At 47.0% G+C, this 27839-nt stretch overlaps 1 protein-coding gene and 4 long non-coding RNA genes across 6 annotated transcripts; 3 read left to right on the top strand and 2 right to left on the bottom strand.

The window, feature by feature from the left end:
- Positions 1–940: 940 nt before the first annotated feature.
- On the top strand, positions 941–15194 carry LOC117193730. The gene is made up of 4 exons (XR_004474666.1): positions 941–1982; positions 14267–14633; positions 14690–15021; positions 15105–15194. It is a non-coding gene; the product is annotated as an uncharacterized LOC117193730 (long non-coding RNA).
- Positions 6403–7657, top strand: LOC117193733. Its single transcript, XR_004474669.1, has 2 exons — positions 6403–6599; positions 6653–7657. It is a non-coding gene; the product is annotated as an uncharacterized LOC117193733 (long non-coding RNA).
- Positions 7584–8656, bottom strand: LOC117193729. 2 transcript variants are annotated; one of them, XM_033398456.1, is made up of 3 exons: positions 8447–8656; positions 8208–8388; positions 7584–8151 (listed from the first exon to the last, which is right to left on the bottom strand). In XM_033398456.1, coding segments are annotated over exons 1-3 (666 nt in total). In that variant the 5' UTR covers positions 8449–8656; the 3' UTR covers positions 7584–7668. The 2 variants fall into 2 exon arrangements, with proteins under 2 accessions (XP_033254347.1, XP_033254346.1); XM_033398455.1 differs by having other exon boundaries at positions 8208–8654.
- Positions 9229–10207, top strand: LOC117193731. The gene is made up of 3 exons (XR_004474667.1): positions 9229–9343; positions 9402–9582; positions 9639–10207. It is a non-coding gene; the product is annotated as an uncharacterized LOC117193731 (long non-coding RNA).
- Positions 10134–11488, bottom strand: LOC117193734. Its single transcript, XR_004474670.1, has 2 exons — positions 11192–11488; positions 10134–11138 (listed from the first exon to the last, which is right to left on the bottom strand). It is a non-coding gene; the product is annotated as an uncharacterized LOC117193734 (long non-coding RNA).
- Positions 15195–27839: the final 12645 nt, after the last annotated feature.

The following is a 27839-nucleotide window of genomic DNA, read 5'->3' as shown; positions in this document are numbered from 1 at the left end:
TGGTATCCACACTCCTGTGATATCGGACCTTGACCGTTTCGTGTCCAAATTTCGCCACACCCCCTTCCGCCCCCGCAAAGGACGAAAATCTGGGGCATCCACAAATCTCAGAGACTATTAAGGCTAGAGTAACCAAATTTGGTATCCGCACTTCTGTTAGATCTCACTATAAAACGTATATCTCAGAATTTCGCCCCACCCCCTTCCGCCCCCACAAAGGACGAAAATCGGTTGCATCCACAATATTGCAGATTCCAGAAAACTAAAAACGCAGAATCATAGATAATGACCATATCTATCAGACTGCTGAATCTGGATCAGATCGGATCATTTTTATACCCAAAAGGAACAAATCAATTTGCACTGGCTACGCAGCGCCCGACGTCACGCTCAGACTGAATTTCTGTCTCTCTCGCACGCACTCTTTGTCGTGTCGTTTAATATTAGCGGCGTCTGCCGGAGGAGAGCCATACTGACTAAGTATCGGGTATAACTGTAGAGTTGCGGTGTCCGCAGCAACTCACAACGTTCCCCCTCGTTTTGTATGTTTTTTGTTTGTTTTTGTTTTGCTCAATCCGTCCCCAGGCTTATCGAGTCGGAAGCACCCCTGACTTCCCCGTGAGCTAGCTGGGAACGATCGGCCAGGGTGGCAAAGAGGCGGATCTTAGCAAAATGTATTCATGAATCGTATACAATTATGTGGGCATGGCTAAATGTGCTATATAGCTGAGAGTATTCCACGGAAGATCAAAAACGAGGAATATGTAAAATAGAACTTGAAATCGTCAGTATATTTACGGTATATTTTTTAAATGAGACTGTATGTTTCGGTATATTTCTGACGATCGGACGGTATATTTTATCGATAAGTCTGCTGGTCACACTGGCTGGTCATTGTAAAATTTTGCCCAAAAAACGATTAACGACGCGAAAAATGAAAACGCAATATAGAAAAACAAAATTAAAGTGAAATTAAATGCAACTACGTCGGATTGCAGGTGCGGTAGCCAGTTGAGCAATAGTCGAAGCGAACACAAGAAACGGCGCAGAGCTAAAGAAGTCTAGCTTCTTCAAAGAAGTCACAGCACAGTCATACGCTGCGGGCAAGAATTTTCGCGCGGGCGGTGTACCCTGGAATGGTACCTGGCGTTACTTTTGCCTACAGCTCGCCAATTTAAAAGGGGCCTCGAAAAACTTTAGATCTACCCACTGTGCGAGCGAGGGGAGAAGAGAGTGGTGTGGAGGCCATCCCAACCTGTGCACTGTGTACTATGCACCTGTAATTGTGTGAGTGAGAGAGTGTGTGTTCATGTGCGAAAAGATAATTATATTTGAGGGAACATTCATTTGTTTGCGAAACAAACGAACCTACAAATCGGACAGGACATTCGAATCATAATCTTAATTAACTAATTTTGGGCAAACATTTGAGTGTGCGTCGCGGCGCACATATAAAGAATGTCAGCACACAACAGTGAAACGCATGTGTGTTGTGTGAATGTGTCTGTGCGCAGTAATAACAAAGCAGTGAATGACGAAAGTCAAGAATGAAAGGGAAATATGCCTCCCCCCCAGGCACAGGCAAAGGCAAACTCACACACAGTCCACCCCCCGCATGACGTATATATGTATTGTTGGATGTGGGTCTGTCTGCGCGGCGCTAATTGAATAGCTCACACAATTTTGGCGCACTCCCCCCCCGCGCTAGTCCGCTTAGAGCCTTACAACTTCCACCTGCCTTATAGATTGCGTGCGCATGACTCCGAGGACAACAAAACCAGCCAAAAATATCCATAATAATGGAGACCCAACTCTGCCGTCCGTATAGTCCCCCTCTGGCGTCGAACGGAGCCAAGTGAGTGGTGCATGAATCACTCCCTCGCCCGCATCAACATCCACATCCATCACCAGCTTCGAAGCCTTCACGATGTCAAGTGATAAGATCAAAGTTGCTGTAAGGGTGCGACCCTTCAATCGCCGCGGTAAGTACATTTTCCCTTGGCCATAATCCTCCATCTGTGATTAGCTCTGCGGGAGCTGCTGTACCAGTAAAGCCGTAGCAGTATCCCCACAACTCAGCTCCCTTGCAATGAACAATGCCCCATGTACTGGGACTGCAGTGCCACACAGTCAATGCTCCTCTCTTCTCTAAATCAATAATGCAAACAGGCACCAGCCAGCAGCCAGCAGCAAGCGTCGGTTTTTTTAGGCTAACAAAATTTACATGGCTCTTTGGCGTTTCCTTTGAATTTCGGTTTCGTTTTCGTTTTTCCTCCACTGCTGCGACAGCAAATTTTTATACCCGATACTCAAAATGAGTATTGGGGTATATTAGATTTGTGGTAAAAGTGGATGTGTGTAACGTCCAGAAAGAATCGTTTCCGACCCCATTAAGTATATATATTCTTGATCAGCATCAATAGCCGAGTCGATTGAGCCATGTCTGTCTGTCCGTCTGTCCGTCCGTCTGTCCGTCCCTATTAGCGCCTAGTGCTCAAAGACTATAAGAGCTAGAGCAACGATGTTTTGGATCCAGACTTCTGTGATATGTCACTGCTACAAAAACTAGCAGATCTAGCGCCTAGATCTCAGAGACTATAAAAGCTAGAGCAACCAAATTTGGTATCCAGACTCCTAATATATCGGACCGAGACGAGTTTGTTTCAAAATTTCGCCACACCCCCTTCCGCCCCCGCAAAGGATGAAAATCTGGGGGATATTCACAAATCTCAGAGACTATTAAGGCTAGAGTAACCAAATTTGGTATCCGCACTCCTGTTAGATCTCACTTTAAATCGTATATCTCAAAATTACGCCCTACCCCCTTCCGCCCCCACAAAACCTGTTGCATCCACAATATTGAGGATACGAGAAAACTAAAAACGCAGAATCATAGATAATGATCATATCTATCAGATTGCTGAATCTGGATCAGATCGGATCATTTTTGTAGCCAAAAGAAAGAAATCAATTTGCAGTGGCTACGCAGCGCCCGACGTCACGCTCAGACTGATTTTCTGTCTCTCTCGCACGCACTCTTTGTCGTGTCGTTTAATATTAGCGGCGTCTGCCGGAGGAGAGCCATACTGACTTAGTATCTGGTATAACTGTAGAGTTGCGGTGTCCGCTGCAACTCACAACGTTCCCCCTCGTTTCTTTCAGGGCACGTGCGGCCTCCACTATTCTCCACCGGAAACTTCCTTTTTTTTCTTCCTCGCCCCGTTTCCTTTTCTCCCACGCAACTCTGCCACTGCTTCCCAGTGTTTGTAGTGGGGCGGATCGAAGCTCAACTCTCCCACAACGCAATTGCTGTAGCCGTCATAAGAAATGAAAACCGTTATGTTTAGTGGTATATATATAATTATGTGTGTGTATTTGGTTGGACGGTCGCGCGGTAGATCGGCCGTCTGAAGCGGGGGTGAAATCGTAACTCCTTAACTCTATGCCTTATGGGGCTTTTTCTGCCGTGAGCGCCGTGTGGATCGTGGATTGTGGATCCGAGCGCACCTCCGAGCGCGCGAGAGCGAGTTGGGACCGGGGCGCACGGAGTTGGCACAGTGCGCGGAAATTGTTTACGGCTGGCCTGAACATCCTCACCCCCGGAGTGTTGGTGAGCCAGGCAGTTCCCGCAATACTGGTTGATAAGGACAACTCGGACCCCGAGTCTTCTACCAGTGTGATAGGTCGTCTGGAAATTTGACTCGAGAACGATGAGATTTGATTCATCACCTGAGGCACTGGACCTGTGAGTACCCAGCCGAAAATGGTCTCCTGCCCGAGGAGAGAGCCACAGATGTTGGTCAGTGAGCCACTTAACTGAATTGACGGAAGGATATCCGCTCCAATCAGGATATCTATTTGTGAACTCTCATAGAAGGTCGGATCCGCCCATGAGAGGTTCGGCAGGTCTCTCAAGAACCCTTGCGAGATCGGATGCGATGGAATATTCGCGGCCAATTCCGGAATAACGTAGGCTGTGGCATTTAGTTGTAAGCCCGGCTTAGTCGGAGAACGGATGGAAAAACTGCAGAGCTTCTTTGACTGAGCGGATACGCCATTATTTAGGCCGGAGACCTGTGCCTGGATACGTTGGAATGGCAATTTGATCATGTCCACAAGACGTTCTGTAATGAACGTCGCCTCTGAGCCAGAGTCGATCAGAGCGCGGGCGTGGAAAGTTTTTCCCAGGTGGCAAATATTAACGATGGCCGTGCCTAGGAGGACAGCACTCGTGCCGGAGGCGAAATATGACTGAACGTTTGGCTGGGCTTAGGACGAACTTGGATTTTGTACGCTTGGTAATCGTAGATGTAGCTCGGGCCACGCTGAGGAATTTTGTGCCGTTGTGGAAATCGCCTCGCTGGAGTTTGCTGGATTGCTACGGTGCAGAAGCGTATGGTGCCGGTCTCCACAAATTATGCAATTGTGGGCGCTTTGGCATGCTCGTATCTGGTGGCCCCTTGCAAAGCAGTTCAAACAAAGCTGCTTTTGCTTAATGTAGTCGGAGCGAGCGCCAGCGGGCATTTGAAGGAAGTAAGGGCATAACCGGATTGGATGATAGTCTTTGGAGCAGAGATCACACGTGCTCCTCGTTTGATTCACTGCGGTCTCGAACGAGTGGGCACTCCTAGGATAAGGACTTCCTTGAGACCGAAACGGATTGCTTCTCGAATTGTCTGCAGTGCGTATGCTCGCCCTGGGGTGGGCCTGAGTCTCCATGCCTGGATGGTCGTCCTCGGTCACTTCGAGAGACGGGTACCGCTCCGCCAGGAACTTGTCCATGGCGTGCCAGGTGGGAATTTCGGACTTGTGCGTCACGGATTGCTCCCAAAGCTCTAAGGGCGTCTTTGGCAGTTTAGCGGAAATGAGGTACACTAAAACTCCGTCAGCGAAAACGCTGTCTGTGGAGACCTCGGAATGGGTGAGTGTCGTGAGGCACTTGTGGACGGCCCTCTGGAGCTCTTTTAGCGCTGCTGCTGACTCGGTACGGATTTGGGGCAGACTGAAAAGGATCTTCAGCTGGGCCTTGAGTATCAGCCTCTTGTTTTGGAAACGCTCACGGAGGGCGTTCCATGCGGACGCGAAACCCTCGTTCGTAAGTGGAGCCTGTGCCACTATGTCGTGGGATTCACCGCTGGTCTTTTTGTTGAGGTGGAACAGTTTTTCCACTGGAGCCAACCTTGGGGGTTCTATGTAGATGGCGGTGAACAGGTCTCGGAACGTGGGCCACTGCTGGTAGTCCCCACTGAAAACTTCAGTGTCACATGGAGGGAGGCGGCAACCGCCGGAAGTCGGCACTTGAACGGCCAGTTGCGGCGTGTGAGGGACAGTCGGGGGCTCGAGCTGATCGTTCAGTTCGGCCAGGCATTGCGCGTAGACCGCGTAGCAGTCATCGTACATCTCTTGGACATAAGCTACACCCTCTGGATCCCCTTCCGCCATCGTCACCGAACAGGCCGCGAACTCCGCGTCCACCTTTGCCCACAGGCTTCGGAGTTGTTCTCGATGGACTTGGGAGAGCGAGCGGGTTGGTGTGCTAGCATCTGGAGCGCTGAGCTTCTGGTCGAAGCGGGGTCAGTCTGCTTGCGGCCAAGGCAAACTTAGACTGTGCGGAACTGGCGGCCATAGTGCCAGGAGTCGTGCGAGGGACTCCTGAGGGGAGCAACAAATCCTCGAAGGCATGTGGTGCGTGAGCCCTGGACGAGGTCGGACCTCGCTCAGCTGGGGCCGGACGGGAAGATGAGGGCGTAGTGGCTGAGCCGTTGGAGCTGGGTGGATGGGTCAAACTCAGCGAACTCACCCGCTTAAACTTCTTGCGAGATTTCTTCTCAACAGTGGGCATGTTTTGCTGATGGATCTGCGATAACGCGTAGTAGAGTCGCAAAGGTAGGTGAGCGGAAATGGCGACGTGGAATTTCAGAACTACGAACCGTGGATATGTGGTTTTGGTGGAATTTATTGCGAGTATTTAAATTATGGAAATAGTACACCGTGGCCGTAATATATAGATATAAATACTACGATTGAACTACGGTTGAAAACAATATACTCTCGAAATGCAGGGTAGCGCGTCACTTGGCGTTTCGTTACAGTCAAGCGCGGCACCGAAAAATATTCTCCCAACAACTACAACGCAGGCAAACGGTGGAGAAGCGAAAGCGAAAAGAAAAACGAAAAGAATGCACCGCTGCTGCTGCTTGTATGTGTGTATGTATGGCTGTAAGTGCCATGTACCGCGGCTTGGGTTGAAGAGATGTCAAACAACGGGTAAAACGATGGATAACCGTTTTATATACAATCAGGCAGGCTCCGTTTTTTATTTACTTTTGCGGATTACGTTTTCAGCCAAAACGTTTCGATTTCGTTTTAAGGTGCTCTAGTTTTCCCATATTTTTTTTATTGATATGTTTCTTTTTTCATCGTTTCTGGCAAACAAAAACAGCTGACCTGGCTGCTTTGTAAAAATACAGCGTGATTAAAATGCCTTTTATTTTTTCAATTGCTTGTTTTGAAGCAAAACGATTGCAGAAATTACGTGATCTAAGAAGATCTAGACATCTTAGATGCAACATTTGTGTATTTAACATGTCTGACGAACTGTGAGTAACAGCATGCGTATTGAAAATTAAATTGCTAATGGTAAAGCTTTCAGATTTGTGAAGTCATTTCGGATCGACAAAAAAACTTTCAAAATGATTTTGGAGAAAGTTCAACCCCATTAAGGTGTTACCAGGAAGTTATCTCCCTCTACGCAATTGGCTTCAGTAATGTGATATCTCGCCACTGGCTGCTACCAGTGGGCAGTTGCCAAAGACCACCATATAAACATTGGACGCAGTACATTTGGAAAGATTCTTCACAAACTTATTCCGTTGATGGACAGGCTGTTATGTATTGAGTTCATTTCGTTGTAGATGAATAATCATCAATTGCAACAATCATATGAATATTTCTATCGGAACTTTAAATTGCCTCGAATTGGTGCCTGTGTGGATGGAACTCACATCAGAATACTAAAGCCTGTACAAAACCACTCCGTGTTCTATAATAGGAAATGATTTTATAGCATGAATGCCATGGTGGTGTGTAACTACAACATGGAGATAATTGCTATTGATGCCACGCACCCTGGTTCCTGCCATGACTCCATCATTTGGAATCACTCCCCTGCTAGGGAATATTTATCCACGACCATTAATGGGTTTGTTTTGGCTGATTCGGGCTACGCTCTAGAGAGTTTTGTTCTGACTCCTTATAGGAGCGCGGAGATAGCCACCTATCAGCACAGATTCAACATAAAGCATACTGGAGCACGAAATATTATAGAACGCACCATTGGAGTCCTTAAAAGCCGTTTCCGTTGCTTGCAACGCACTTTAAATTACCCACCAATATTTTGTTGCCAAATTATAAATGTATGCTGTGCCCTGCACAATATTTGTAGAAGACGTAATGTCTTAATCGAGGAGGATGTTCGATTTGACGACCCTTTAGACACTGAAAATGAATTCGACGACACTGAAAATAATGGATCATCTATACGCGATGAAATAGCTCAGGCCATTCCTTATTAAAATGCAAAATTTTTCATGTTTTCTTCTTTATGTCATTCGATATTCTTTATAACTAATAAAGCTAAGTTTCACAAAAAAACTAATAGGAAACTAATTATTTCGCAAATTTGTCCAAAATTTGGCTAAATTTGTCTACAAGCGCCTTTTGGACCTCGAGCTTCTCCTTCTCTAACGATTCCATTCGTTCGAAATGTTCCGAAATTTTCTTGGAAATTGCCGACATTTCATCCAGCTTAGCAGCGCAGAGATCGTTGAGGTCCATGGTCTGCGCTGGTCTAGTTGGACGGCGCTTCGGCATGGGCTCCTCCTTCTCTGAGGGTTCGTCCTTCTCTGAGGGTTCCTCCTCAATGGGGTCTTCCATCACGCACTTAACCCCAGTGTCGGCCTCCTTGGTCGTACGGGGGGAAGTCCATACGCTGGCCCACCTACTCCTTCCACCATTTCGTAGAGGCCACATAGCTATCTCCTCCAATTCCCTAAGCGATTGCTGAGCGAAGGGCCCTCCACCTGTAGCTCGAGTTTCTGATTTGTTTTTCGCCATCTTCTTGCGGATGTTTGTTTTCCAATCTGCCCAAACCTGAAATTGTAGAATTGAATATATTAGTGTGCTACCTTTTGTTGTGCAACACATACCTTTTTCCAACCCAATGCTTCCTTGATTGGCGGCCCAACAGCATTGAGAGCGCCGCAAAGCTCTGCCCACTTGGCATCGACAACAACTCGGTCGCCCTTCACAAATCCTTTTGCCAAGTCCGGGTTGTCTTTCATAAAACCCACCAGGATTTCATCTTGAAGAGATGATTTATGCTTTCCCCTGGATATAAAGAACAAAGCGGTAATTTTGAAATAAAAAATTAATTTGCTGCACTTACATTTTGAAGTCCGAATTAAATTGGGCGGGAAGCAGCTGTGCTCACCCAGATGTTCTGTTAAGCGCATGTTACAAGCACAGTCTGAGCTGTTACATGCACATTTGTGCTGTTATACGCAAAAATTTATTACTTGCCAACGTTCCGATAACCAAATCGGAATGCGTCAGCTGCTTACACCAAAACGAAATTTGTTGTTGCTGTGGCCAATTTTGTCCGAACCAAATTTGAGGTTGGGTTAAAATAAAATTATTTATAAAAAAAGCACAAGTTAAATTACCCTGATATAGGTATCAAGTTTATGTTAATGCATCAATAAGTCATCTATTTTTTTCCTTTTGCAATTAGGGTTCGTTTTGTTGTATAAAAAGCCGTTTACTTTTCATTTCGTCAACGAAAATGTTTTCGTTTTGAAAACGAAGAAATCTTGCGGAATGGGAAAAAGAGAGCCCCAATTTATGTGATTTCAAAAGTAAATCGGAAAACTTTTGTGAAAGTGAAAAACGGAGCCTGGCTGAATATGTATATACGGCTTTTTATACAACAAAACGAACCCTAATTGCAAAAGGAAAAAAATAGATGACTTATTGATGCATTAACATAAACTTGATACCTATATCAGGGTAATTTAACTTGTGCTTTTTTTATAAATAATTTTATTTTAACCCAACCTCAAATTTGGTTCGGACAAAATTGGCCACAGCAACAACAAATTTCGTTTTGGTGTAAGCAGCTGACGCCTTCCGATTTGGTTATCGGAACGTTGGCAAGTAATAAATTTTTGCGTATAACAGCACAAATGTGCATGTAACAGCTCAGACTGTGCTTGTAACATGCGCTTAACAGAACATCTGGGTGAGCACAGCTGCTTCCCGCCCAATTTAATTCGGACTTCAAAATGTAAGTGCAGCAAATTAATTTTTTATTTCAAAATTACCGCTTTGTTCTTTATATCCAGGGGAAAGCATAAATCATCTCTTCAAGATGAAATCCTGGTGGGTTTTATGAAAGACAACCCGGACTTGGCAAAAGGATTTGTGAAGGGCGACCGAGTTGTTGTCGATGCCAAGTGGGCAGAGCTTTGCGGCGCTCTCAATGCTGTTGGGCCGCCAATCAAGGAAGCATTGGGTTGGAAAAAGGTATGTGTTGCACAACAAAAGGTAGCACACTAATATATTCAATTCTACAATTTCAGGTTTGGGCAGATTGGAAAACAAACATCCGCAAGAAGATGGCGAAAAACAAATCAGAAACTCGAGCTACAGGTGGAGGGCCCTTCGCTCAGCAATCGCTTGGGGAATTGGAGGAGATAGCTATGTGGCCTCTACGAAATGGTGGAAGGAGTAGGTGGGCCAGCGTCTGGACTTCCCCCCCGTACGACCAAGGAGGCCGACACTGGGGTTAAGTGCGTGATGGAAGACCCCATTGAGGAGGAACCCTCAGAGAAGGACGAACCCTCAGAGAAGGAGGAGCCCATGCCGAAGCGCCGTCCAACTAGACCAGCGCAGACCATGGACCTCAACGATCTCTGCGCTGCTAAGCTGGATGAAATGTCGGCAATTTCCAAGAAAATTTCGGAACATTTCGAACGAATGGAATCGTTAGAGAAGGAGAAGCTCGAGGTCCAAAAGGCGCTTGTAGACAAATTTAGCCAAATTTTGGACAAATTTGCGAAATAATTAGTTTCCTATTAGTTTTTTTGTGAAACTTAGCTTTATTAGTTATAAAGAATATCGAATGACATAAAGAAGAAAACATGAAAAATTTTGCATTTTAATAAGGAATGGCCTGAGCTATTTCATCGCGTATAGATGATCCATTATTTTCAGTGTCGTCGAATTCATTTTCAGTGTCTAAAGGGTCGTCAAATCGAACATCCTCCTCGATTAAGACATTACGTCTTCTACAAATATTGTGCAGGGCACAGCATACATTTATAATTTGGCAACAAAATATTGGTGGGTAATTTAAAGTGCGTTGCAAGCAACGGAAACGGCTTTTAAGGACTCCAATGGTGCGTTCTATAATATTTCGTGCTCCAGTATGCTTTATGTTGAATCTGTGCTGATAGGTGGCTATCTCCGCGCTCCTATAAGGAGTCAGAACAAAACTCTCTAGAGCGTAGCCCGAATCAGCCAAAACAAACCCATTAATGGTCGTGGATAAATATTCCCTAGCAGGGGAGTGATTCCAAATGATGGAGTCATGGCAGGAACCAGGGTGCGTGGCATCAATAGCAATTATCTCCATGTTGTAGTTACACACCACCATGGCATTCATGCTATAAAATCATTTCCTATTATAGAACACGGAGTGGTTTTGTACAGGCTTTAGTATTCTGATGTGAGTTCCATCCACACAGGCACCAATTCGAGGCAATTTAAAGTTCCGATAGAAATATTCATATGATTGTTGCAATTGATGATTATTCATCTACAACGAAATGAACTCAATACATAACAGCCTGTCCATCAACGGAATAAGTTTGTGAAGAATCTTTCCAAATGTACTGCGTCCAATGTTTATATGGTGGTCTTTGGCAACTGCCCACTGGTAGCAGCCAGTGGCGAGATATCACATTACTGAAGCCAATTGCGTAGAGGGAGATAACTTCCTGGTAACACCTTAATGGGGTTGAACTTTCTCCAAAATCATTTTGAAAGTTTTTTTGTCGATCCGAAATGACTTCACAAATCTGAAAGCTTTACCATTAGCAATTTAATTTTCAATACGCATGCTGTTACTCACAGTTCGTCAGACATGTTAAATACACAAATGTTGCATCTAAGATGTCTAGATCTTCTTAGATCACGTAATTTCTGCAATCGTTTTGCTTCAAAACAAGCAATTGAAAAAATAAAAGGCATTTTAATCACGCTGTATTTTTACAAAGCAGCCAGGTCAGCTGTTTTTGTTTGCCAGAAACGATGAAAAAAGAAACATATCGATAAAAAAAATATGTGAAAACTGGAGCACCTTAAAACGAAAATGAAACGTTTTGGCTGAAAACGTAATCCGCAAAAGTAAATGAAAAACGGAGCCTGCCTGATTATATAGATGTGCAAGAATATGCTAATTTAAAATGCGTACGTATAGATATGTAAGATAAATACATACATACAGTATGTCAAGAAACTCTTTACACACTGAAAATAAATTAAATTTTTTGACTTTGGATAAGAAAATAATGGCCTTTGGCTCAAATTTATCAAATTTGTTTAATTCATAACCATTCAGGGATTAATTATAAAGTAGTTAGTGAAAAAAAAAATAACAAAACTATAAATAGGTAACTTACAAAACAACAAAAACAATGATTACTCATTTTTGACACTGTCAAGAAACTCTTTACACATTTCGTTTTCGAGCTCTGTTTTGATCTCGTTCTTAGAAAAAACGGGACTTTACCGTAATCTATGCTTTTGGCGTTGCTCAGTGATGCTCTATTTTTGCATTGACTTTGATTTGGTTGCGAAATTTTGACCGGTGCACATCTACAGACTAACTTTCTGAAATTTTTAAAATGCCTGACAAAAGACTAAGCTTTGACGTTGTCCAGTTGATTTACTATAATCACCAGTTGGGCAAATCTGTTGCAGACAGGGTAGACATGTTTTCAGTATCAAGGAAAACAATTTACAATGTCCTAAGTCGCGCGAAGAACGAAGGGAGACTGGAAACCAAATCTGGAGGTGGCCGTAAAAGGAAGATAGACAAACGGGCAGACCGCATAATCATGAGGAAAATTAATCAGAATCCGCAAATATCGGTCAGGACTCTGGCCAAGGAACTTGACGAAGAACTTGACTTGGTTGTTTCACACGAAACAGTACGCCAGGTTATTCTACGCCATAAATACTCTTCCAGAGTGGCACGAAAAAAACCGCTGCTTTCGTCGGTCAATGTGGAAAAGCGCTTCACTTTCGCTGTTAACATGATCAGTAAGCCGGCAGAGTATTGGGATGACGTCATATTTTGCGACGAAACAAAAATGATGCTATATTACAATGATGGTCCACCCAGAGTATGGCGCAAGCCGTTAACAGCTTTAGATAAACATCATTCCGACTGTAAAGTTTGGAAAACTTTCGGTTATGATTTGGGGGTGCATCTCTAGCCGAGGAGTGGGAAATATTGAATTTATTGAGAACACAATGGATGCAAAACAGTACCTGCGGAGAAATTTGGTCTCATTACGGACAATAGGGCCAAATTTAAGTTTTATCAAGACAATGATCCCAAACATAAAGAGTCCAATGTGAGAGCTTGGCTGCTTTACAACTGTGGAAAAGTTATTGATACACCACCCCAGAGTCCCGATCTTGACCCCATTGAAAATTTGTGGGCCTATTTGAAGAAGAAAGTGGGAAAAAGACAGCCCAAAAACCGCAATCAGCTCAAAGAATTCATATTGGAAGAGTGGCAAAAGATTCCCTTTGAGTATGACCTACAAAAATTGATAAATTCGATGAAAAAACGGCTCCAGCATGTAATCAATGCTAAGGGTGGACATACCAAATATTAAAATAAGTTAAATATATTAAATAATTACGAAGAATTTTGAATTTAAAAAATGAAAATATTTTGTGTAAAGACTTTCTCAGTAAGGCTAGAGTAACCAAATTTGGTATCCGCACTTCTGTTAGATCTCACTATAAAACGTATATCTCAGAATTTCGCCCCACCCCCTTCCGCCCCCACAAAGAAGGAAAATCTGTTGCATCCACAATATTGCACATTCGAGAAAACTAAAAACGCAGAATCATAGCTAATGACTATATCTATCAGATTGCTGAATCTGGATCAGATCGGATAATTTTTGTAGCCAAAAGCAAGAAATCAATTTGCAGTGGCCACGCAGCGCCCGACGTCACGCTCAGACTGATTTTCTGTCTCTCTCGCACGCACTCTTTATGGGGTCGGAAACGATTCCTTCTGGACGTTACACACATCCACTTTTACCACAAATCTAATATACCCCAATACTCATTTTGAGTATCGGGTATAAAAATAATTGCAAGAACATGCCTTTATGTTTGTTGCCAGCCGCTTGGATTGCGTTGCGATGTGTACATACATGTATGTACTATGTATGTATGTTAGCAACGAAAGCTCAGCTGGTAGCTGGAGAGGTAAGAATATTATTTACACTGGATCGGAAGCTGAACGCAGGAGTTAGCTCGGATCAAATTAAACCTTTGGATAAGTAGGAAGCCACAACCGTTGGCAGAACGAAGTATGGTTTAATTTGGAGCTAGAGCGAGAAATAAATACATACATATGTACATATGCCACGGGAACTCGGACTGGGATGGAAAACTCGCACAAAATCACTGCACTGTTGTTAGGCACAATCGAAGAGTACTTATCTTGAACTTGGAGCGATCCGCCGATGCTGGCTGGGGTGAGCTTCTCCTTATGGGGAAGGCGAAGATCCGGCTCGAAGGACCAATCTTTGTAGTGGGGCGGATCGAAGCTCAACTCTCCCACAACGCAATTGCTGTAGCCGTCATAAGAAATGAAAACCGTTATGTTTAGTGGTATATATATAATTATGTGTGTGTATTTGGTTGGACGGTCGCGCGGTAGATCGGCCGTCTGAAGCGGGGGTGAAATCGTAACTCCTTAACTCTATGCCTTATGGTGCTTTTTCTGCCGTGAGCGCCGTGTGGATCGTGGATTGTGGATCCGAGCGCCCCTCCGAGCGCGCGAGAGCGAGTTGGGACCGGGGCGCACGGAGTTGGCACAGTGCGCGGAAATTGTTTAAGGCTGGCCTGAACACCCAGGATCCACTATAGATGCCGCTGTCTCTTTCTTCTCCAGCCCTGATACCTATCGGCTCTCTCCAAAACCGCCCATAACACCACACTACCGTTTCTAGGATTACTCCGCCGAAACGGGAGTGCCAAGCAGGCGGGCTTTTTCAATTAAGGGGCCCCAAATGTAGGCCATCGCCCACACCCTGAGATTGAGAGTCTCTGGCTCCATCGACTGAGATGCCTGGGCTACTGCTTCAGATCCTTTGAGTGAAACACCCCAATACGTGAGCCTTGCAACGTCTCAAGCTCGTACAGACTGTTGCCCATACTCCGGATCACTCGGCACTTGACGTATTTTGGGCTGAACTTTGCGTTGATGTTGTTTTTAAATTTGCTCAACACGAAATTCCGCTTATATATTTCCTGACCCGGTGAGTACCTGATTTCTCGAGCTTTTCGATTATACCTGTTCTTCGCTCTGTTGTAGGCTTCATGAGAGTTTCCTCGGACCTCATCTCGGACTATTTCCATCTTGTCACTCCTCGCCAAGGGGGACATTTGTGTATCATTTAGGGCGCCCAGTCTGCGTGCCAATTTATAATCTCGGCCGCTAGTAAACATGTGCTGCCCAAACAACACAAAGTATGGCGACGTCCCGATACCCGTGTGTATAGCGCTCCTAGCCACACACTGGATCTCCGTCAGCTTCTCGTCCCAGCGCGTGTGATCCTCACTAGCGTATGTCCTTATTGCTGCCAGTACAGTCTGGTTCACTCGTTCGGCCGCGTTCGCCTGCGGTGCATAGTTCCCCGACTTCAGGTGCGTTATGATTCTCCTATCCAGGAATTGAGAGAATTCAGCTGACACAAATTGCTTTCCATTATCGGTATGCACTATTTCAGGCACGCCAAACTGCGCGAAGACCTCGGCGTACAAGAATCGGATCACGGCCGAAGACGTCGCCTTAGGCAAAGCCTTCAACCAGACATATCTCGACATGTGATCGAGGACTATTAGTATGACTACATTGCCACTTCGAGTCCTCGGATATGGACCCAGGAAATCCAGGTACAGTTTTTGAATCGGCCTCTCGGTTCTGGTTTCGGCCCCCATGAGTGGACGGTGAACCTGTGTTGAATGTTTTGTTTCTTTGCAGGTGTCACAATCAGCCACATATGCCTTCACCTGCACGGTCATCCGGGGCCAATAATAGAACTGTCGCAGCCGTCCCAGTGTCCTCGCGATTCCTCCATGCATTGCCACATCGCTGTCGTGAGCCTGTTGGATCAGTGTGCTCGTCAGGGCTTCCGGGATCCATAGCTTCCACGAAAACTCCTCTATTTCCGGCCGGCCAAATTGTGTGCGCAGTCCTTCCTCCACCTTCAGGTCTGGGAACTCATCCGCATCGCACTGGACCGACTCGATTTTTCTTCGGTATTCTTCATCCTCGAAGGCTGTGGTGTCGAACTCCAGGAAGTCGATAGCGTCAACGTCAAAGGGACGTGACAGCGTATCGGCGACGATATTTTCCTTTCCTTTGCGGTGCTCGATTTCGAAGTCATAAGCCTGGAGAGCCAACGACCACCTGGCTAGCCTCCCATCCAGTGCTTTGAATCGCATGAGCCACTGCAAACTCGCGTGATCTGTTATCACCGTGAATGGCATCAGTTCTACGTATGCACGGAACTTCTCTATGGCTCTTACCGCCGCCAGACACTCCTTCTCTGGCACGCTATAGTTGAGCTGTGCCCCTCTTAGCTTCGCCGAAAAGAATGCGATCGGGTGCTCTGCTCCTTCATCATCCCTCTGGAAGAGAACTGCTCCAATCCCCACGTGACTCGCATTACACTGGATGAAGAAGTGCTTCTTAAGGTCTGGGCGATGTAGCACGGGGGCGCTGGTAAGTGCTTTTTTGAGCTCCTCGAACGATTTTCCTGCCTCCTCCGTCAGCTTAAATTGCCCTTTTCCTTTCAGACAGTCTGTCAGAGGAGCCGAGAGTGCCGAGAAATTTCGGATAAACCGCCGATACCAGCCAGCTGTCCCCAAAAATCTCCGGATTTGTCTCACGTTCCTTGGCATTGGTATTTGGGTGATCACCTGTACTTTCTCCGGATCTGTCCTAAGTGCGCCGTCGCCTACGATGTACCCTAAATACTTTAAATATTTATAGCCGAATTTCGATTTTTTTCTTCCAATTGTCAGGTTTGCCTCCTCGAGACACTTGGCCACTTCCTCTAACAGGTGTATATGCTCCTCAAACGTCCGGGAAATAACTAGTAGATCGTCTAAGTATACAAAGACATGGCTTCGGAGTCGTTGTGGAATTACTCGATCCATCAACCGACACAGCCGTTGGGCTGCATTGCACAACCCGAAGGGCATCGATTTAAATTGATAGAGTGGTCTGCCCGGCACCGTGAATGCTGTGTACGTCCGACTTTCAGGCTCCAGCTCTATCTGCCAAAATGCGTGCTTTAAATCGATGCACAGTATCCTCTACGCGGCTCAGAATTGACTCAATGCTCTGCAGCGGGTAAGCATCCTTCACGGTTAATTTGTTTAGTTTCCGCGCATCCAGACACAATCGGTTTTTTCCCGGCTTCCGTACCAGCGTCACGCGGTTGCTCCACGGGCTCTCGCTGGTTTCGATGACTCCGAGACGCAACATTTCGTCCACCTCGGCAAACAACAGCTCTTGCACCGCGGGAGATACCGGGTAGAATCGCTCCTTTACGGGTACGGCTCCCTCGATTAATTGAATTTCGTGCCTTTCGAGCGTCGTTCTTCCCAAACCATGTGTGTCGAATGCCCTGAAGTTGTTCTTCACCTGGTCCAGACGTGTCTGCTGCGTGTGCGTCAACTCGTGCGGTTCCGTTGGTCTACTCCTAGTCAGCACCTCAGCATCAATTTCGGCTAATTCCTTGTGTCGTTCTAGGCCTACTATATGCGGAGCCAGACCAAACTTCCGCCAGAAATCGACCCCTAGGTACAGCGGTTGTTTCAGCGAGGGACACGGACACAGGAACAACTCCATAGTCTGCTTCTGGCCTCCATACGTCATCACCGTCGACACATGTCCCAGTATTTTATGAGGAGTGCCGCCCGCTGTTTGTACTGAGAATTTCTTTATGTCTTGAAGTTTCAGCTCCAATTCTCCTATCAGTTCCAGGCCACCTTTCCCCAGAAGGCTCACCGATGCCCCTGTATCCAGTAGTCCCATCAGCGTCCTCGGGCCCAACTTCACTCGTGCGAATGGCCTGTCATCCTGACGAATTGCCAAATGGACTGCAGCACACACCTGGAGCCGCCTCCTCTTGCGCCCCTGAAACCTGTCCCGAGCCCGCTGTGCTCTGACTGCTCCCGTTCGGATACTTTCATCGAGTTCGTCCCCCATTATCCGATTCCTGGCCTGTTCGTACTGCCGCTGTCTTCCTTAATCGGCTTGCGCTCGGACCATCTAGCTTCGGGTAATACCGCTTGGTTAATCTTATATATGGTAGTGTAAATATTTTTATTGCTACTTCTTTCCTTAGGGGTATCTAATTTAACGTTGGAGGGCCTTTCTATTGGCTGCTTCGCGGCGACGTGGTACTCGACTCCTCCAATTGCGTCGTGCTCCTTTTCGCGTTTCCGGCCGACATTTAGGGCATTTAGGGAGGATGACCCCGGCCAGCCCGGGCCAGCACTTGTAGCAGAACAGGTTACGCACGGCCGACTCACACTTGTAGCAGAACAGGTTACGCACGGCCGACTCACACTCAAAATAGGTGTGACCCGGCTGAGCGCAATTCCAGCACTTCAGCTGGGTGCGGTCGCCTCCGGATTCCCTCGTCCTATGGACAGCATCCAATGCCTCGGTCTGTTCCTCCGGGTCGTGAGTGTTCGCATCCAATTCATGTACTTTGTGATCTTCCCTGCGCCTACTACCCCCATGGTCTGGACCGCTCCTTGTCCATCGCGTCGCCAGCAGTTTCTCGGCGTCCGCACACTCTTCTCGCAGCTTCTGGAGATTTGGTATCTGCATTGGATAAATCAGCCTCGAAATTGCATCCCTAATATTGATCTTTATGATCTTTATTAGATCATAATCCGAGAACGGACTCAGCAATCTCGACCTCAACACCAACATCTCCTGGATGTACTGGTCCGCCGACTCCCCGTGGGGTTGTCGGCGTTCCCTGAGCTCTGGCTCTCGCTCGAACTCTGTCCGCAAACTTGAAACTGCTGCTGGAGACCATATCTCAGATTCGGCCAGTCCGGCATTCCTACCGTCCGAACATGCATCCAGTACCAATCCCTTGCGTGGCCACTGACCAATGTGTGAAAGGCTTTCAACACCTCCGCCCACGGTACCTGATACGACGTCTGTAGATGCTCCACCCGGAATATGAATTCCGCCACGGGCACCCCCTTTGGATCGCCGTCGAAGCTAAGTCCCCATCTTCGTATCTGCACTTGTTCCTGCCTAGCCTCTCCGAAACTCGGTCGATTCCTGTTAGGGTTTGCTCTTGCGCCCATCCCGTTGAACAGCCACTCCTCCACGGGTCTCTGATCGGCTTGGGTCCTCTGATCGGCCTCCAATGTTCGGTTGTCCACGAACAAGTGCGTTGGATGCACTTGCTGGTTCGCGGGTGCTTCCTGTTGACCTCCTCCCAGACTAGTTGCATTTTATCCCCGATTCCTTCCATTCGCATCACTCGCCGTTCGCTCCGCTTTTAACGAACCCACCACAGCGTTGATCTCTCGCATGAACTCTAGCATGTCCGCTTGCATTGACGATCTCAGCGCTTCCATTTGCTGCCCGAGCGACGCTCGGTAGGTCTCCTGTGCTTCGGCTAAGGCTGCGTTCACGGCTGAGCTTAACTCGGACGGTAACACCAGGTCCTTACGGGTTCGCTGTTGACCTCCTACCGCTCCGGCCTCTGGGTCCTCCTGGTACAACCCCGCATGTACGTTTTCCGCCACTTGCGACGGCCCTTCCGCCCTCCTGCCGGCTTTACCGTCCTGGGACCGAGTCGTCGGCCCCGGTGTTGTACGGCTGGTACCTGCGCTGTGCCTCTGGGCTACGCCTTGTCTTTCCCGACCCTTTAAAAATCTCCGAGTCACTCATCAACCAATTTTCCTAACGTACTCCTTTCCTTCGTCTATTCCCTATTTACTTAACTGTCTTGGTGATAAATAAATTGGGTTGTTTATTATCTGACTACCCTACTCCACTAAACACCTAGTTCCTGGCTAATTAATCCTCAATAACTTCAATCGTAACGAGAAAACAAATAAATAAATAGTGCAATAAATAAATAAGCGAATAATTAATTCCCTGTTTAGATAACCAAATAAATAAATTTAAATACATAAATCGGTTAATTTAAATCAATAAATTGATAAATCTAAATATCCAAACTGATTCAATCAAATAAATAAACACCTACATCTACAATTAATCGCCTAATTAAATGCAACACTAAATAACTAAATACTTCCTCTCCCAAACAAAAACTCTTTTTCCGATGACTTGCCTAATGCCTACTTCTAAAATTGCTTCCAAACAATGCTAGCGAGGATCGTCAGTCCTCAAAAAAAAATGATTTCCCTTTGGGTTTTCTTGCTTTGGCTTTCCAATAGTCTGCTAAATCACTAACAAAAAAAACATATAATTCCCAAACTGCTTCAGACAAAAATTTACCTTTAATTTGTTTGGTGGGACGAGAGACAACTGCATTAATTGTTTTGCAGGTGAGCGGACCCCCTTCTTTTCCCCTTTCTATTTTCCTTCGCTTACTTTTTCTGAGTGCCAACTCCTTTTGCTGTTTGCTCCCTCAGATCACCGTGGATCCCCCAGAATCGGACAACGACGTTAATGCCTCTGGACATAACCCGGACCACGACTCGATAGATCCTCCGGCACCTCCTCCTCTTTTCAGATCCAGACAGCGAGCTCCACGAGTCGGACAACGATGCTACTACCACCTGGTAATACCTGGACCACAACTCGGGACACGCACTTCCTTCCCTTCTACTTTCGATACATAACTACCATGTCCATTTTCCTCTCATCTACTCCTCTCAGCGGCTACGACGGCTAGGATTTATTCCCGGCTCCCGGGCCGGCTGAGTTTCGTTCTACCAGGGTTCCATTTTACACCGGGTCTTTAAGACTCGCGCTTAAAATCGATCCCTTCTATTACCCTTGGGCGCCATTTGCTATGATCCGCCTCTTTGCCACCCTGGCCTTTCGTTCCCAGCTAGCTCACGGGGAAGTCAGGGGTGCTTCCGACCCGATAAGCCAGGGGACGGATTGAACAAAACAAAAACAAACAAAAAACATACAAAAACGAGGGGGAACGTTGTGAGTTGCAGCGGACACCGCAACTCTACAGCTATACCCGATACTAAGTCAGTAGGAGAGAGAGCCACTCCGGCAGACGCCGCTAATTTGAACGACACGACAAAGAGTGCGTGCGAGAGAGACAGAAAATCAGTCTGATCGTGACGTCGGGGGCTGCGTAGCCAGTGCAAATTGATTTGTTCCTTTTGGCTATAAAAATGATCTTATCTGATCCAGATTCAGCAATCTGATAGATATGATCATTATCTATGATTCTGCGTTTTTATTTTTCTCGTATCCTCAATATTGTGGATGCAACAGATTTTCGTTCTTTGTGGGGGCGGAAGGGGGTGGGGCGAAATTTTGAGATATACGTTTTAAAGTGAGATCTAACAGGAGTGCGGATACCAAATTTGGTTACTCTATACCTTAATAGTCTCTGATATTTGTGAATACCCCCAGATTTTCATCCTTTGCGGGGGCGGAAGGTGGTGTGGCGAAATTTTGAAACAAACTCGTCTCGGTCCGATATATTAGGAGTGTGGATACCAAATTTGGTTGCTCTAGCTTTTATAGTCTCTGAGATCTAGGCGCTAATGTTTTACTCTAAGCAAAACCGGCTATGCTACGTGTGTGTTAGAGAGAGACAGGGCGAGAAAAAATGAAATTGTTTTCTGAATGCTGGCTATTATAATAATACGATCTTATTCAAATTCTGCAGTCTAAAAGATATAGTCACCCTCTACGATTCTGCGTTTTTGGTTTTCCCGTATCTTTAAAATTGTGGATGCCACAGATTTTCGTCTTTTGTGGGGGCGGAAGTGGGCGGGGCGAAGTTTTGAAATATTTTTGTAGCAGTGACATATCACAGAAGTCTGGATCCAAAACATCGTTGCTCTAGCTCTTATAGTCTTTGAGCACTAGGCGCTAATAGGGACGGACAAACGGACAGACGGACGGACGGACAGACGGACAGACAGACATGGCTCAATCGACTCGGCTATTGATGCTGATCAAGAATATATATACTTTATGGGGTCGGAAACGATTCCTTCTGGACGTTACACACATCCACTTTTACCACAAATCTAATATACCCCAATATTCATTTTGAGTATCGGGTATAAAAACAAATCTAATTTATAGGGCAGACTTGTCCTCGTTGGCACTTTCGTCAGCGGGGATAGTTGGTTTCGTTATCCCTAGCAGGGTCCCACCCTTCCATGAGCGCCACCTTTTGAATTCGCTCCCTTTGAATATTCAGGGTCCCGCTCTTCTTCTCGCTCTCGTCCCACCCAACTACCGTTTTCTATTCACTTATGACTCTTTTCAAATTTTCCTTTTATATCCATTATATTTTCTTATTTATCTTCTTGAACATTATTAATTAATAATCTAGGTTTATATAAAGGAAACAAATACTAACACAAAAATACTAACAAAAAAAATAAACCCTATTTCGGCCGAATTTGCAGCCCCCTTTGATAGAGGTTGTTGCTTCCTGTTGGTGTGTGGGGACAGAAATGTGTCTCCAGTCGGTGCTCCGCTGACGGTTCTCGCACCAGTTTTCCGGCCTGGCCAGTACCGGGCTGCTGCTGCCGATGTCCGCCGCTTCCGCTGAAGTTGATGCCTGCCGCTGATGTCTTGGTGGGATCGTCGTCTCCACGATCACCAATTTTGTTTCCTTTTTCTTTCAGGGCACGTGCGGCCTCTACTATTCTCCACCGGAAACTTCTTTTTTTTCTTCCTCGCCCCGTTTCCTTTTCTCCCACGCAACTCTGCCACTGCTTCCCAGGATCCACTATAGATGCCGCTGTCTCTTTCTTCTCCAGCCCTGATACCTATCGGCTCTCTCCAAAACCGCCCATAACACCACACTACCGTTTCCAGGATTACTCCGCCGAAACGGGAGTGCCAAGCAGGCGAGCTTTTTCAATTAAGCGGCCCCAAACGTAGGCCATCGCCCACACCCTGAGATTGAGAGTCTCTGGTTCCATCGACTGAGATGCCTGGGCTACTGCTTCAGATCCTTTGAGTGAAACACCCCAATACGTGAGCCTTGCAACGTCTCCAGCTCGTACAGACTGTTGCCCATACTCCGGATCACTCGGCACTTGACGTATTTTGGGCTGAACTTTGCGTTGATGTTGTTTTTAAATTTGCTCAACACGAAATTCCGCTTATATATTACCTGACCCGGTGAGTACCTAATTTCTCGAGCTTTTCGATTATACCTGTTCTTCGCTCTGTTGTAGGCTTAATGAGAGTTTCCTCCGACCTCATCTCGGACTATTTCCATCTTGTCACTCCTCGCCAAGGGGGACATTTGTGCATCATTTAGGGCGCCCAGTCTGCGTGCCAATTTATAATCTCGGCCGCTATAAACATGTGCTGCCCAAACAACACAAAGTATGGCGGCCTCTCGGCTCTGGTTTCGGCTGTTGAATTTTTTGTTTCTTTGCAGGTGTCACAATCAGCCACATATGCCTTCACCTGCACGGTCATCCGGGGCCAATAATAGAACTGTCGCAGCCGTCCCAGTGTCCTCGCGATTCCTCCATGCATTGCCACATCGCTGTCGTGAGCCTGTTGGATCAGTGTGCTCGTCAGGGCTTCCGGGATCCATAGCTTCCACGAAAACTCCTCTATTTCCGGCCGGCCAAATTGTGTGCGCTTAAACAGCAGTCCTTCCTCCACCTTCAGGTCTGGGAACTCATCCGCATCGCACTGGACCGACTCGATTTTTCTTCGGTATTCTTCATCCTCGAAGGCTGTGGTGTCGAACTCCAGGAAGTCGATAGCGTCAACGTCAAAGGGACGTGACAGCGTATCGGCGACGATATTTTCCTTTCCTTTGCGGTGCTCGATTTCGAAGTCATAAGCCAGGAGAGCCAACGACCACCTGGCTAGCCTCCCATCCAGTGCTTTGAATCGCATGAGCCACTGCAAATTCGCGTGATCTGTTATCACCGTGAATGGCATCAGTTCTACGTATGCACGGAACTTCTCTATGGCTCTTACCGCCGCCAGACACTCCTTCTCTGGCACGCTTTAGTTGAGCTGTGCCCCTCTTAGCTTCGCCGAAAAGAATGCGATCGGGTGCTCTGCTCCTTCATCATCCCTCTGGAAGAGAACTGCTCCAATCCCCACGTGACTCGCATTACACTGGATGAAGAAGTGCTTCTTAAGGTCTGGGCGATGTAGCACGGGGGCGCTGGTAAGTGCTTTTTTGAGCTCCTCGAACGATTTTCCTGCCTCCTCCGTCAGCTTAAATTGCCCTTTTCCTTTCAGACAGTCTGTCAGAGGAGCCGAGAGTGCCGAGAAATTTCGGATAACCCGCCGATACCAGCCAGCTGTCCCCAAAAATCTCCGGATTTGTCTCACGTTCCTTGGCATTGGTATTTGGGTAATCACCTGTACTTTCTCCGGATCTGTCCTAAGTGCGCCGTCGCCTACGATGTACCCTAAATACTTTAAATATTTATAGCCGAATTTCGATTTTTTTCTTCCAATTGTCAGGTTTGCCTCCTCGAGACACTTGGCCACTTCCTCTAACAGGTGTATATGCTCCTCAAACGTCCGGGAAATAACTAGTAGATCGTCTAAGTATACAAAGACATGGCTTCGAAGTCGTTGTGGAATTACTCGATCCATCAACCGACACAGCCGTTGGGCTGCATTGCACAACCCGAAGGGCATCGATTTAAATTGATAGAGTGGTCTGCCCGGCACCGTGAATGCTGTGTACGTCCGACTTTCAGGCTCCAGCTCTATCTGCCAAAATGCGTGCTTTAAATCGATGCACAGTATCCTCTACGCGGCTCAGAATTGACTCAATGCTATGCAGCGGGTAAGCATCCTTCACGGTTAATTTGTTTAGTTTCCGCGCATCCAGACACAATCGGTTTTTTCCCGGCTTCCGTACCAGCGTCACGCGGTTGCTCCACGGGCTCTCGCTGGTTTCGATGACTCCGAGACGCAACATTTCGTCCACCTCGGCAAACAACAGCTCTTGCACCGCGGGAGATACCGGGTAGAATCGCTCCTTTACGGGTACGGCTCCCTCGATTAATTGAATTTCGTGCCTTTCGAGCGTCGTTCTTCCCAAACCATGTGTGTCGAATGCCCTGAAGTTGTTCTTCACCTGGTCCAGACGTGTCTGCTGCGTGTGCGTCAACTCGTGCGGTTCCGTTGGTCTACTCCTAGTCAGCACCTCAGCATCAATTTCTGCTAATTCCTTGTGTCGTTCTAGGCCTACTATATGCGGAGCCAGACCAAACTTCCGCCAGAAATCGACCCCTAGGTACAGCGGTTGTTTCAGCGAGGGACACGGACACAGGAACAACTCCATAGTCTGCTTCTGGCCTCCATACGTCATCACCGTCGACACATGTCCCAGTATTTTATGAGGAGTGCCGCCCGCTGTTTGTACTGAGAATTTCTTTATGTCTTGAAGTTTCAGCTCCAATTCTCCTATCAGTTCCAGGCCACCTTTCCCCAGAAGGCTCACCGATGCCCCTGTATCCAGTAGTCCCATCAGCGTCCTCGGGCCCAACTTCACTCGTGCGAATGGCCTGTCATCCTGACGAATTGCCAAATGGACTGCAGCACACACCTGGAGCCGCCTCCTCTTGCGCCCCTGAAACCTGTCCCGAGCCCGCTGTGCTCTGACTGCTCCCGTTCGGATACTTTCATCGAGTTCGTCCCCCATTATCCGATTCCTGGCCTGTTCGTACTGCCGCTGTCTTTCCTTTATCGGCTTGCGCTCGGACCATCTAGCTTCGGGTAATACCGCTTGGTTAACCTTATATATGGGAGTGTAAATATTCTTATTGCTACTTCTTTCCTTAGGGGTATCTAATTTAACGTTGGAGGGCCTTTCTATTGGCTGCTTCGCGGCGACGTGGTACTCGACTCCTCCAATTGCGTCGTGCTCCTTTTCGCGTTTCCGGGCCGACATTTAGGGCATTTAGGGACGATGACCCCGGCCAGCCCTGGCCAGCACTTGTAGCAGAACAGGTTACGCACGGCCGACTCACACTTGTAGCAGAACAGGTTACGCACGGCCGACTCACACTTGTAGCAGAACAGGTTACGCACGGCCGACTCACACTCAAAATAGGTGTGACCCGGCTGAGCGCAATTCCAGCACTTCAGCTGGGTGCGGTCGCCTCCGGATTCCCTCGTCCTATGGACAGCATCCAATGCCTCGGTATGTTCCTCTGGGTCGTGAGTGTTCGCATCCAATTCATGTACTTTGTGATCTTCCCTGCGCCTACTACCCCCATGGTCTGGACCGCTCCTTGTCCATCGCGTCGCCAGCAGTTTCTCGGCGTCCGCACACTCTTCTCGCAGCTTCTGGAGATTTGGTATCTGCATTGGATAAATCAGCCTCGAAATTGCATCCCTAATATTGATCTTTATGATCTTTATTAGATCATAATCCGAGAACGGATTCAGCAATCTCGACCTCAACCCCAACCTCTCCTGGATGTACTGGTCCGCCGACTCCCCGTGGTGTTGTCGGCGTTCCCTGAGCTCTGGCTCTCGCTCGAACTCTGTCCGACGAACTTGAAACTGCTGCTGGAGACCATATCTCAGATTCGGCCAGTCCGGCATTCCTACCGTCCGAACATGCATCCAGTACCAATCCCTTGCGTGGCCACTGACCAATGTGTGAAAGGCTTTCAACCCCTCCGCCCACGGTACCTGATACGACGTCTGTAGATGCTCCACCCGGAATATGAATTCCGCCACGGGCATCCCCTTTGGATCGCCGTCGAAGCTAAGTCCCCATCTTCGTATATGCACTTGTTCCTGCCTAGCCTCTCCGAAACTCGGTCGATTCCTGTTAGGGTTTGCTCTTGCGCCCATCCCGTTGAACAGCCACTCCTCCACGGGTCTCTGATCAGCTTGGGTCCTCTGATCGGCCTCCAATGTTCGGTTGTCCACGAACAAGTGCGTTGGATGCACTTGCTGGTTCGCGGGTGCTTCCTGTTGACCTCCTCCCAGACTGGTTGCATTTGATCCCCGATTCCTTCCATTCGCATCACTCGCCGTTCGCTCCGCTTTTAACGAACCCACCACAGCGTTGATCTCTCGCATGAACTCTAGCATGTCCGCTTGCATTGACGATCTCAGCGCTTCCATTTGCTGCCCGAGCGACGCTCGGTAGGTCTCCTGTGCTTGGGCTAAGGCTGCGTTCACGGCTGAGCTTAACTCGGACGGTAACACCAGGTCCTTACGGGTTCGCTGTTGACCTCCTACCGCTCCGGCCTCTGGGTCCTCCTGGTACAACCCCGCATGTACGTTTTCCGCCACTTGCGACGGCCCTTTGGCCTACTGCCGGCTTTACCGTCCTGGGACCGAGTCGTCGGCCCCGGTGTTGTACGGCTGGTACCTGCGCTGTGCCTCTGGGCTACGCCTTGTCTTTCCCGACCCTTTAAAAATCTCCGAGTCACTCATCAACCAATTTTCCTAACGTACTCCTTTCCTTCGTCTATTCCCTATTTACTTAACTGTCTTGGTGATAAATAAATTGGGTTGTTTATTATCTGACTACCCTACTCCACTAAACACCTAGTTCCTGGCTAATTAATCCTCAATACCTTCAATCGTAACGAGAAAACAAATAAATAAATAGTGCAATAAATAAATAAGCGAATAATTAATTCCCTGTTTAGATAACCAAATAAATAAATTTAAATACATAAATCGGTTAATTTAAATCAATAAATTGATAAATCTAAATATCCAAACTGATTCAATCAAATAAATAAACACCTACATCTACAATTAATCGCCTAATTAAATGCAACACTAAATAACTAAATACTTCCTCTCCCAAACAAAAACTCTTTTTCCGATGACTTGCCTAATGCCTACTTCTAAAATTGCTTCCAAACAATGCTAGCGAGGATCGTCAGTCCTCAAAAAAAAATGATTTCCTTTTGGGTTTTCTTGCTTCGGCTTTCCAATAGTCTGCTAAATCACTAACAAAAAAAACATATAATTCCCAAAATGCTTCAGACAAAAATTCACCTTTAACTTGTTTGGTGGGACGAGAGACAACTGCATTAATTGTTTTGCAGGTGAGCGGACCCCCTTCTTTTCCCCTTTCTATTTACCTTCGCTTACTTTTTCTGAGTGCCAACTCCTTTTGCTGTTTCCTCCCTCAGATCACCGTGGATCCCCCAGAATCGGACAACGACGTTAATGCCTCTGGACATTACCCGGACCACGACTCGATAGATCCTCCGGCACCTCCTCCTCTTTTCAGATCCAGACAGCGAGCTCCACGAGTCGGACA

This window comes from Drosophila miranda (assembly GCF_003369915.1).
Source record: "Drosophila miranda strain MSH22 chromosome Y unlocalized genomic scaffold, D.miranda_PacBio2.1 Contig_Y2_pilon, whole genome shotgun sequence".
Classification (NCBI taxonomy): domain Eukaryota; kingdom Metazoa; phylum Arthropoda; class Insecta; order Diptera; family Drosophilidae; genus Drosophila; species Drosophila miranda.
Note: the sequence above shows the minus strand (reverse complement) of the source record. Positions and strands in the feature narration are given on the sequence as shown.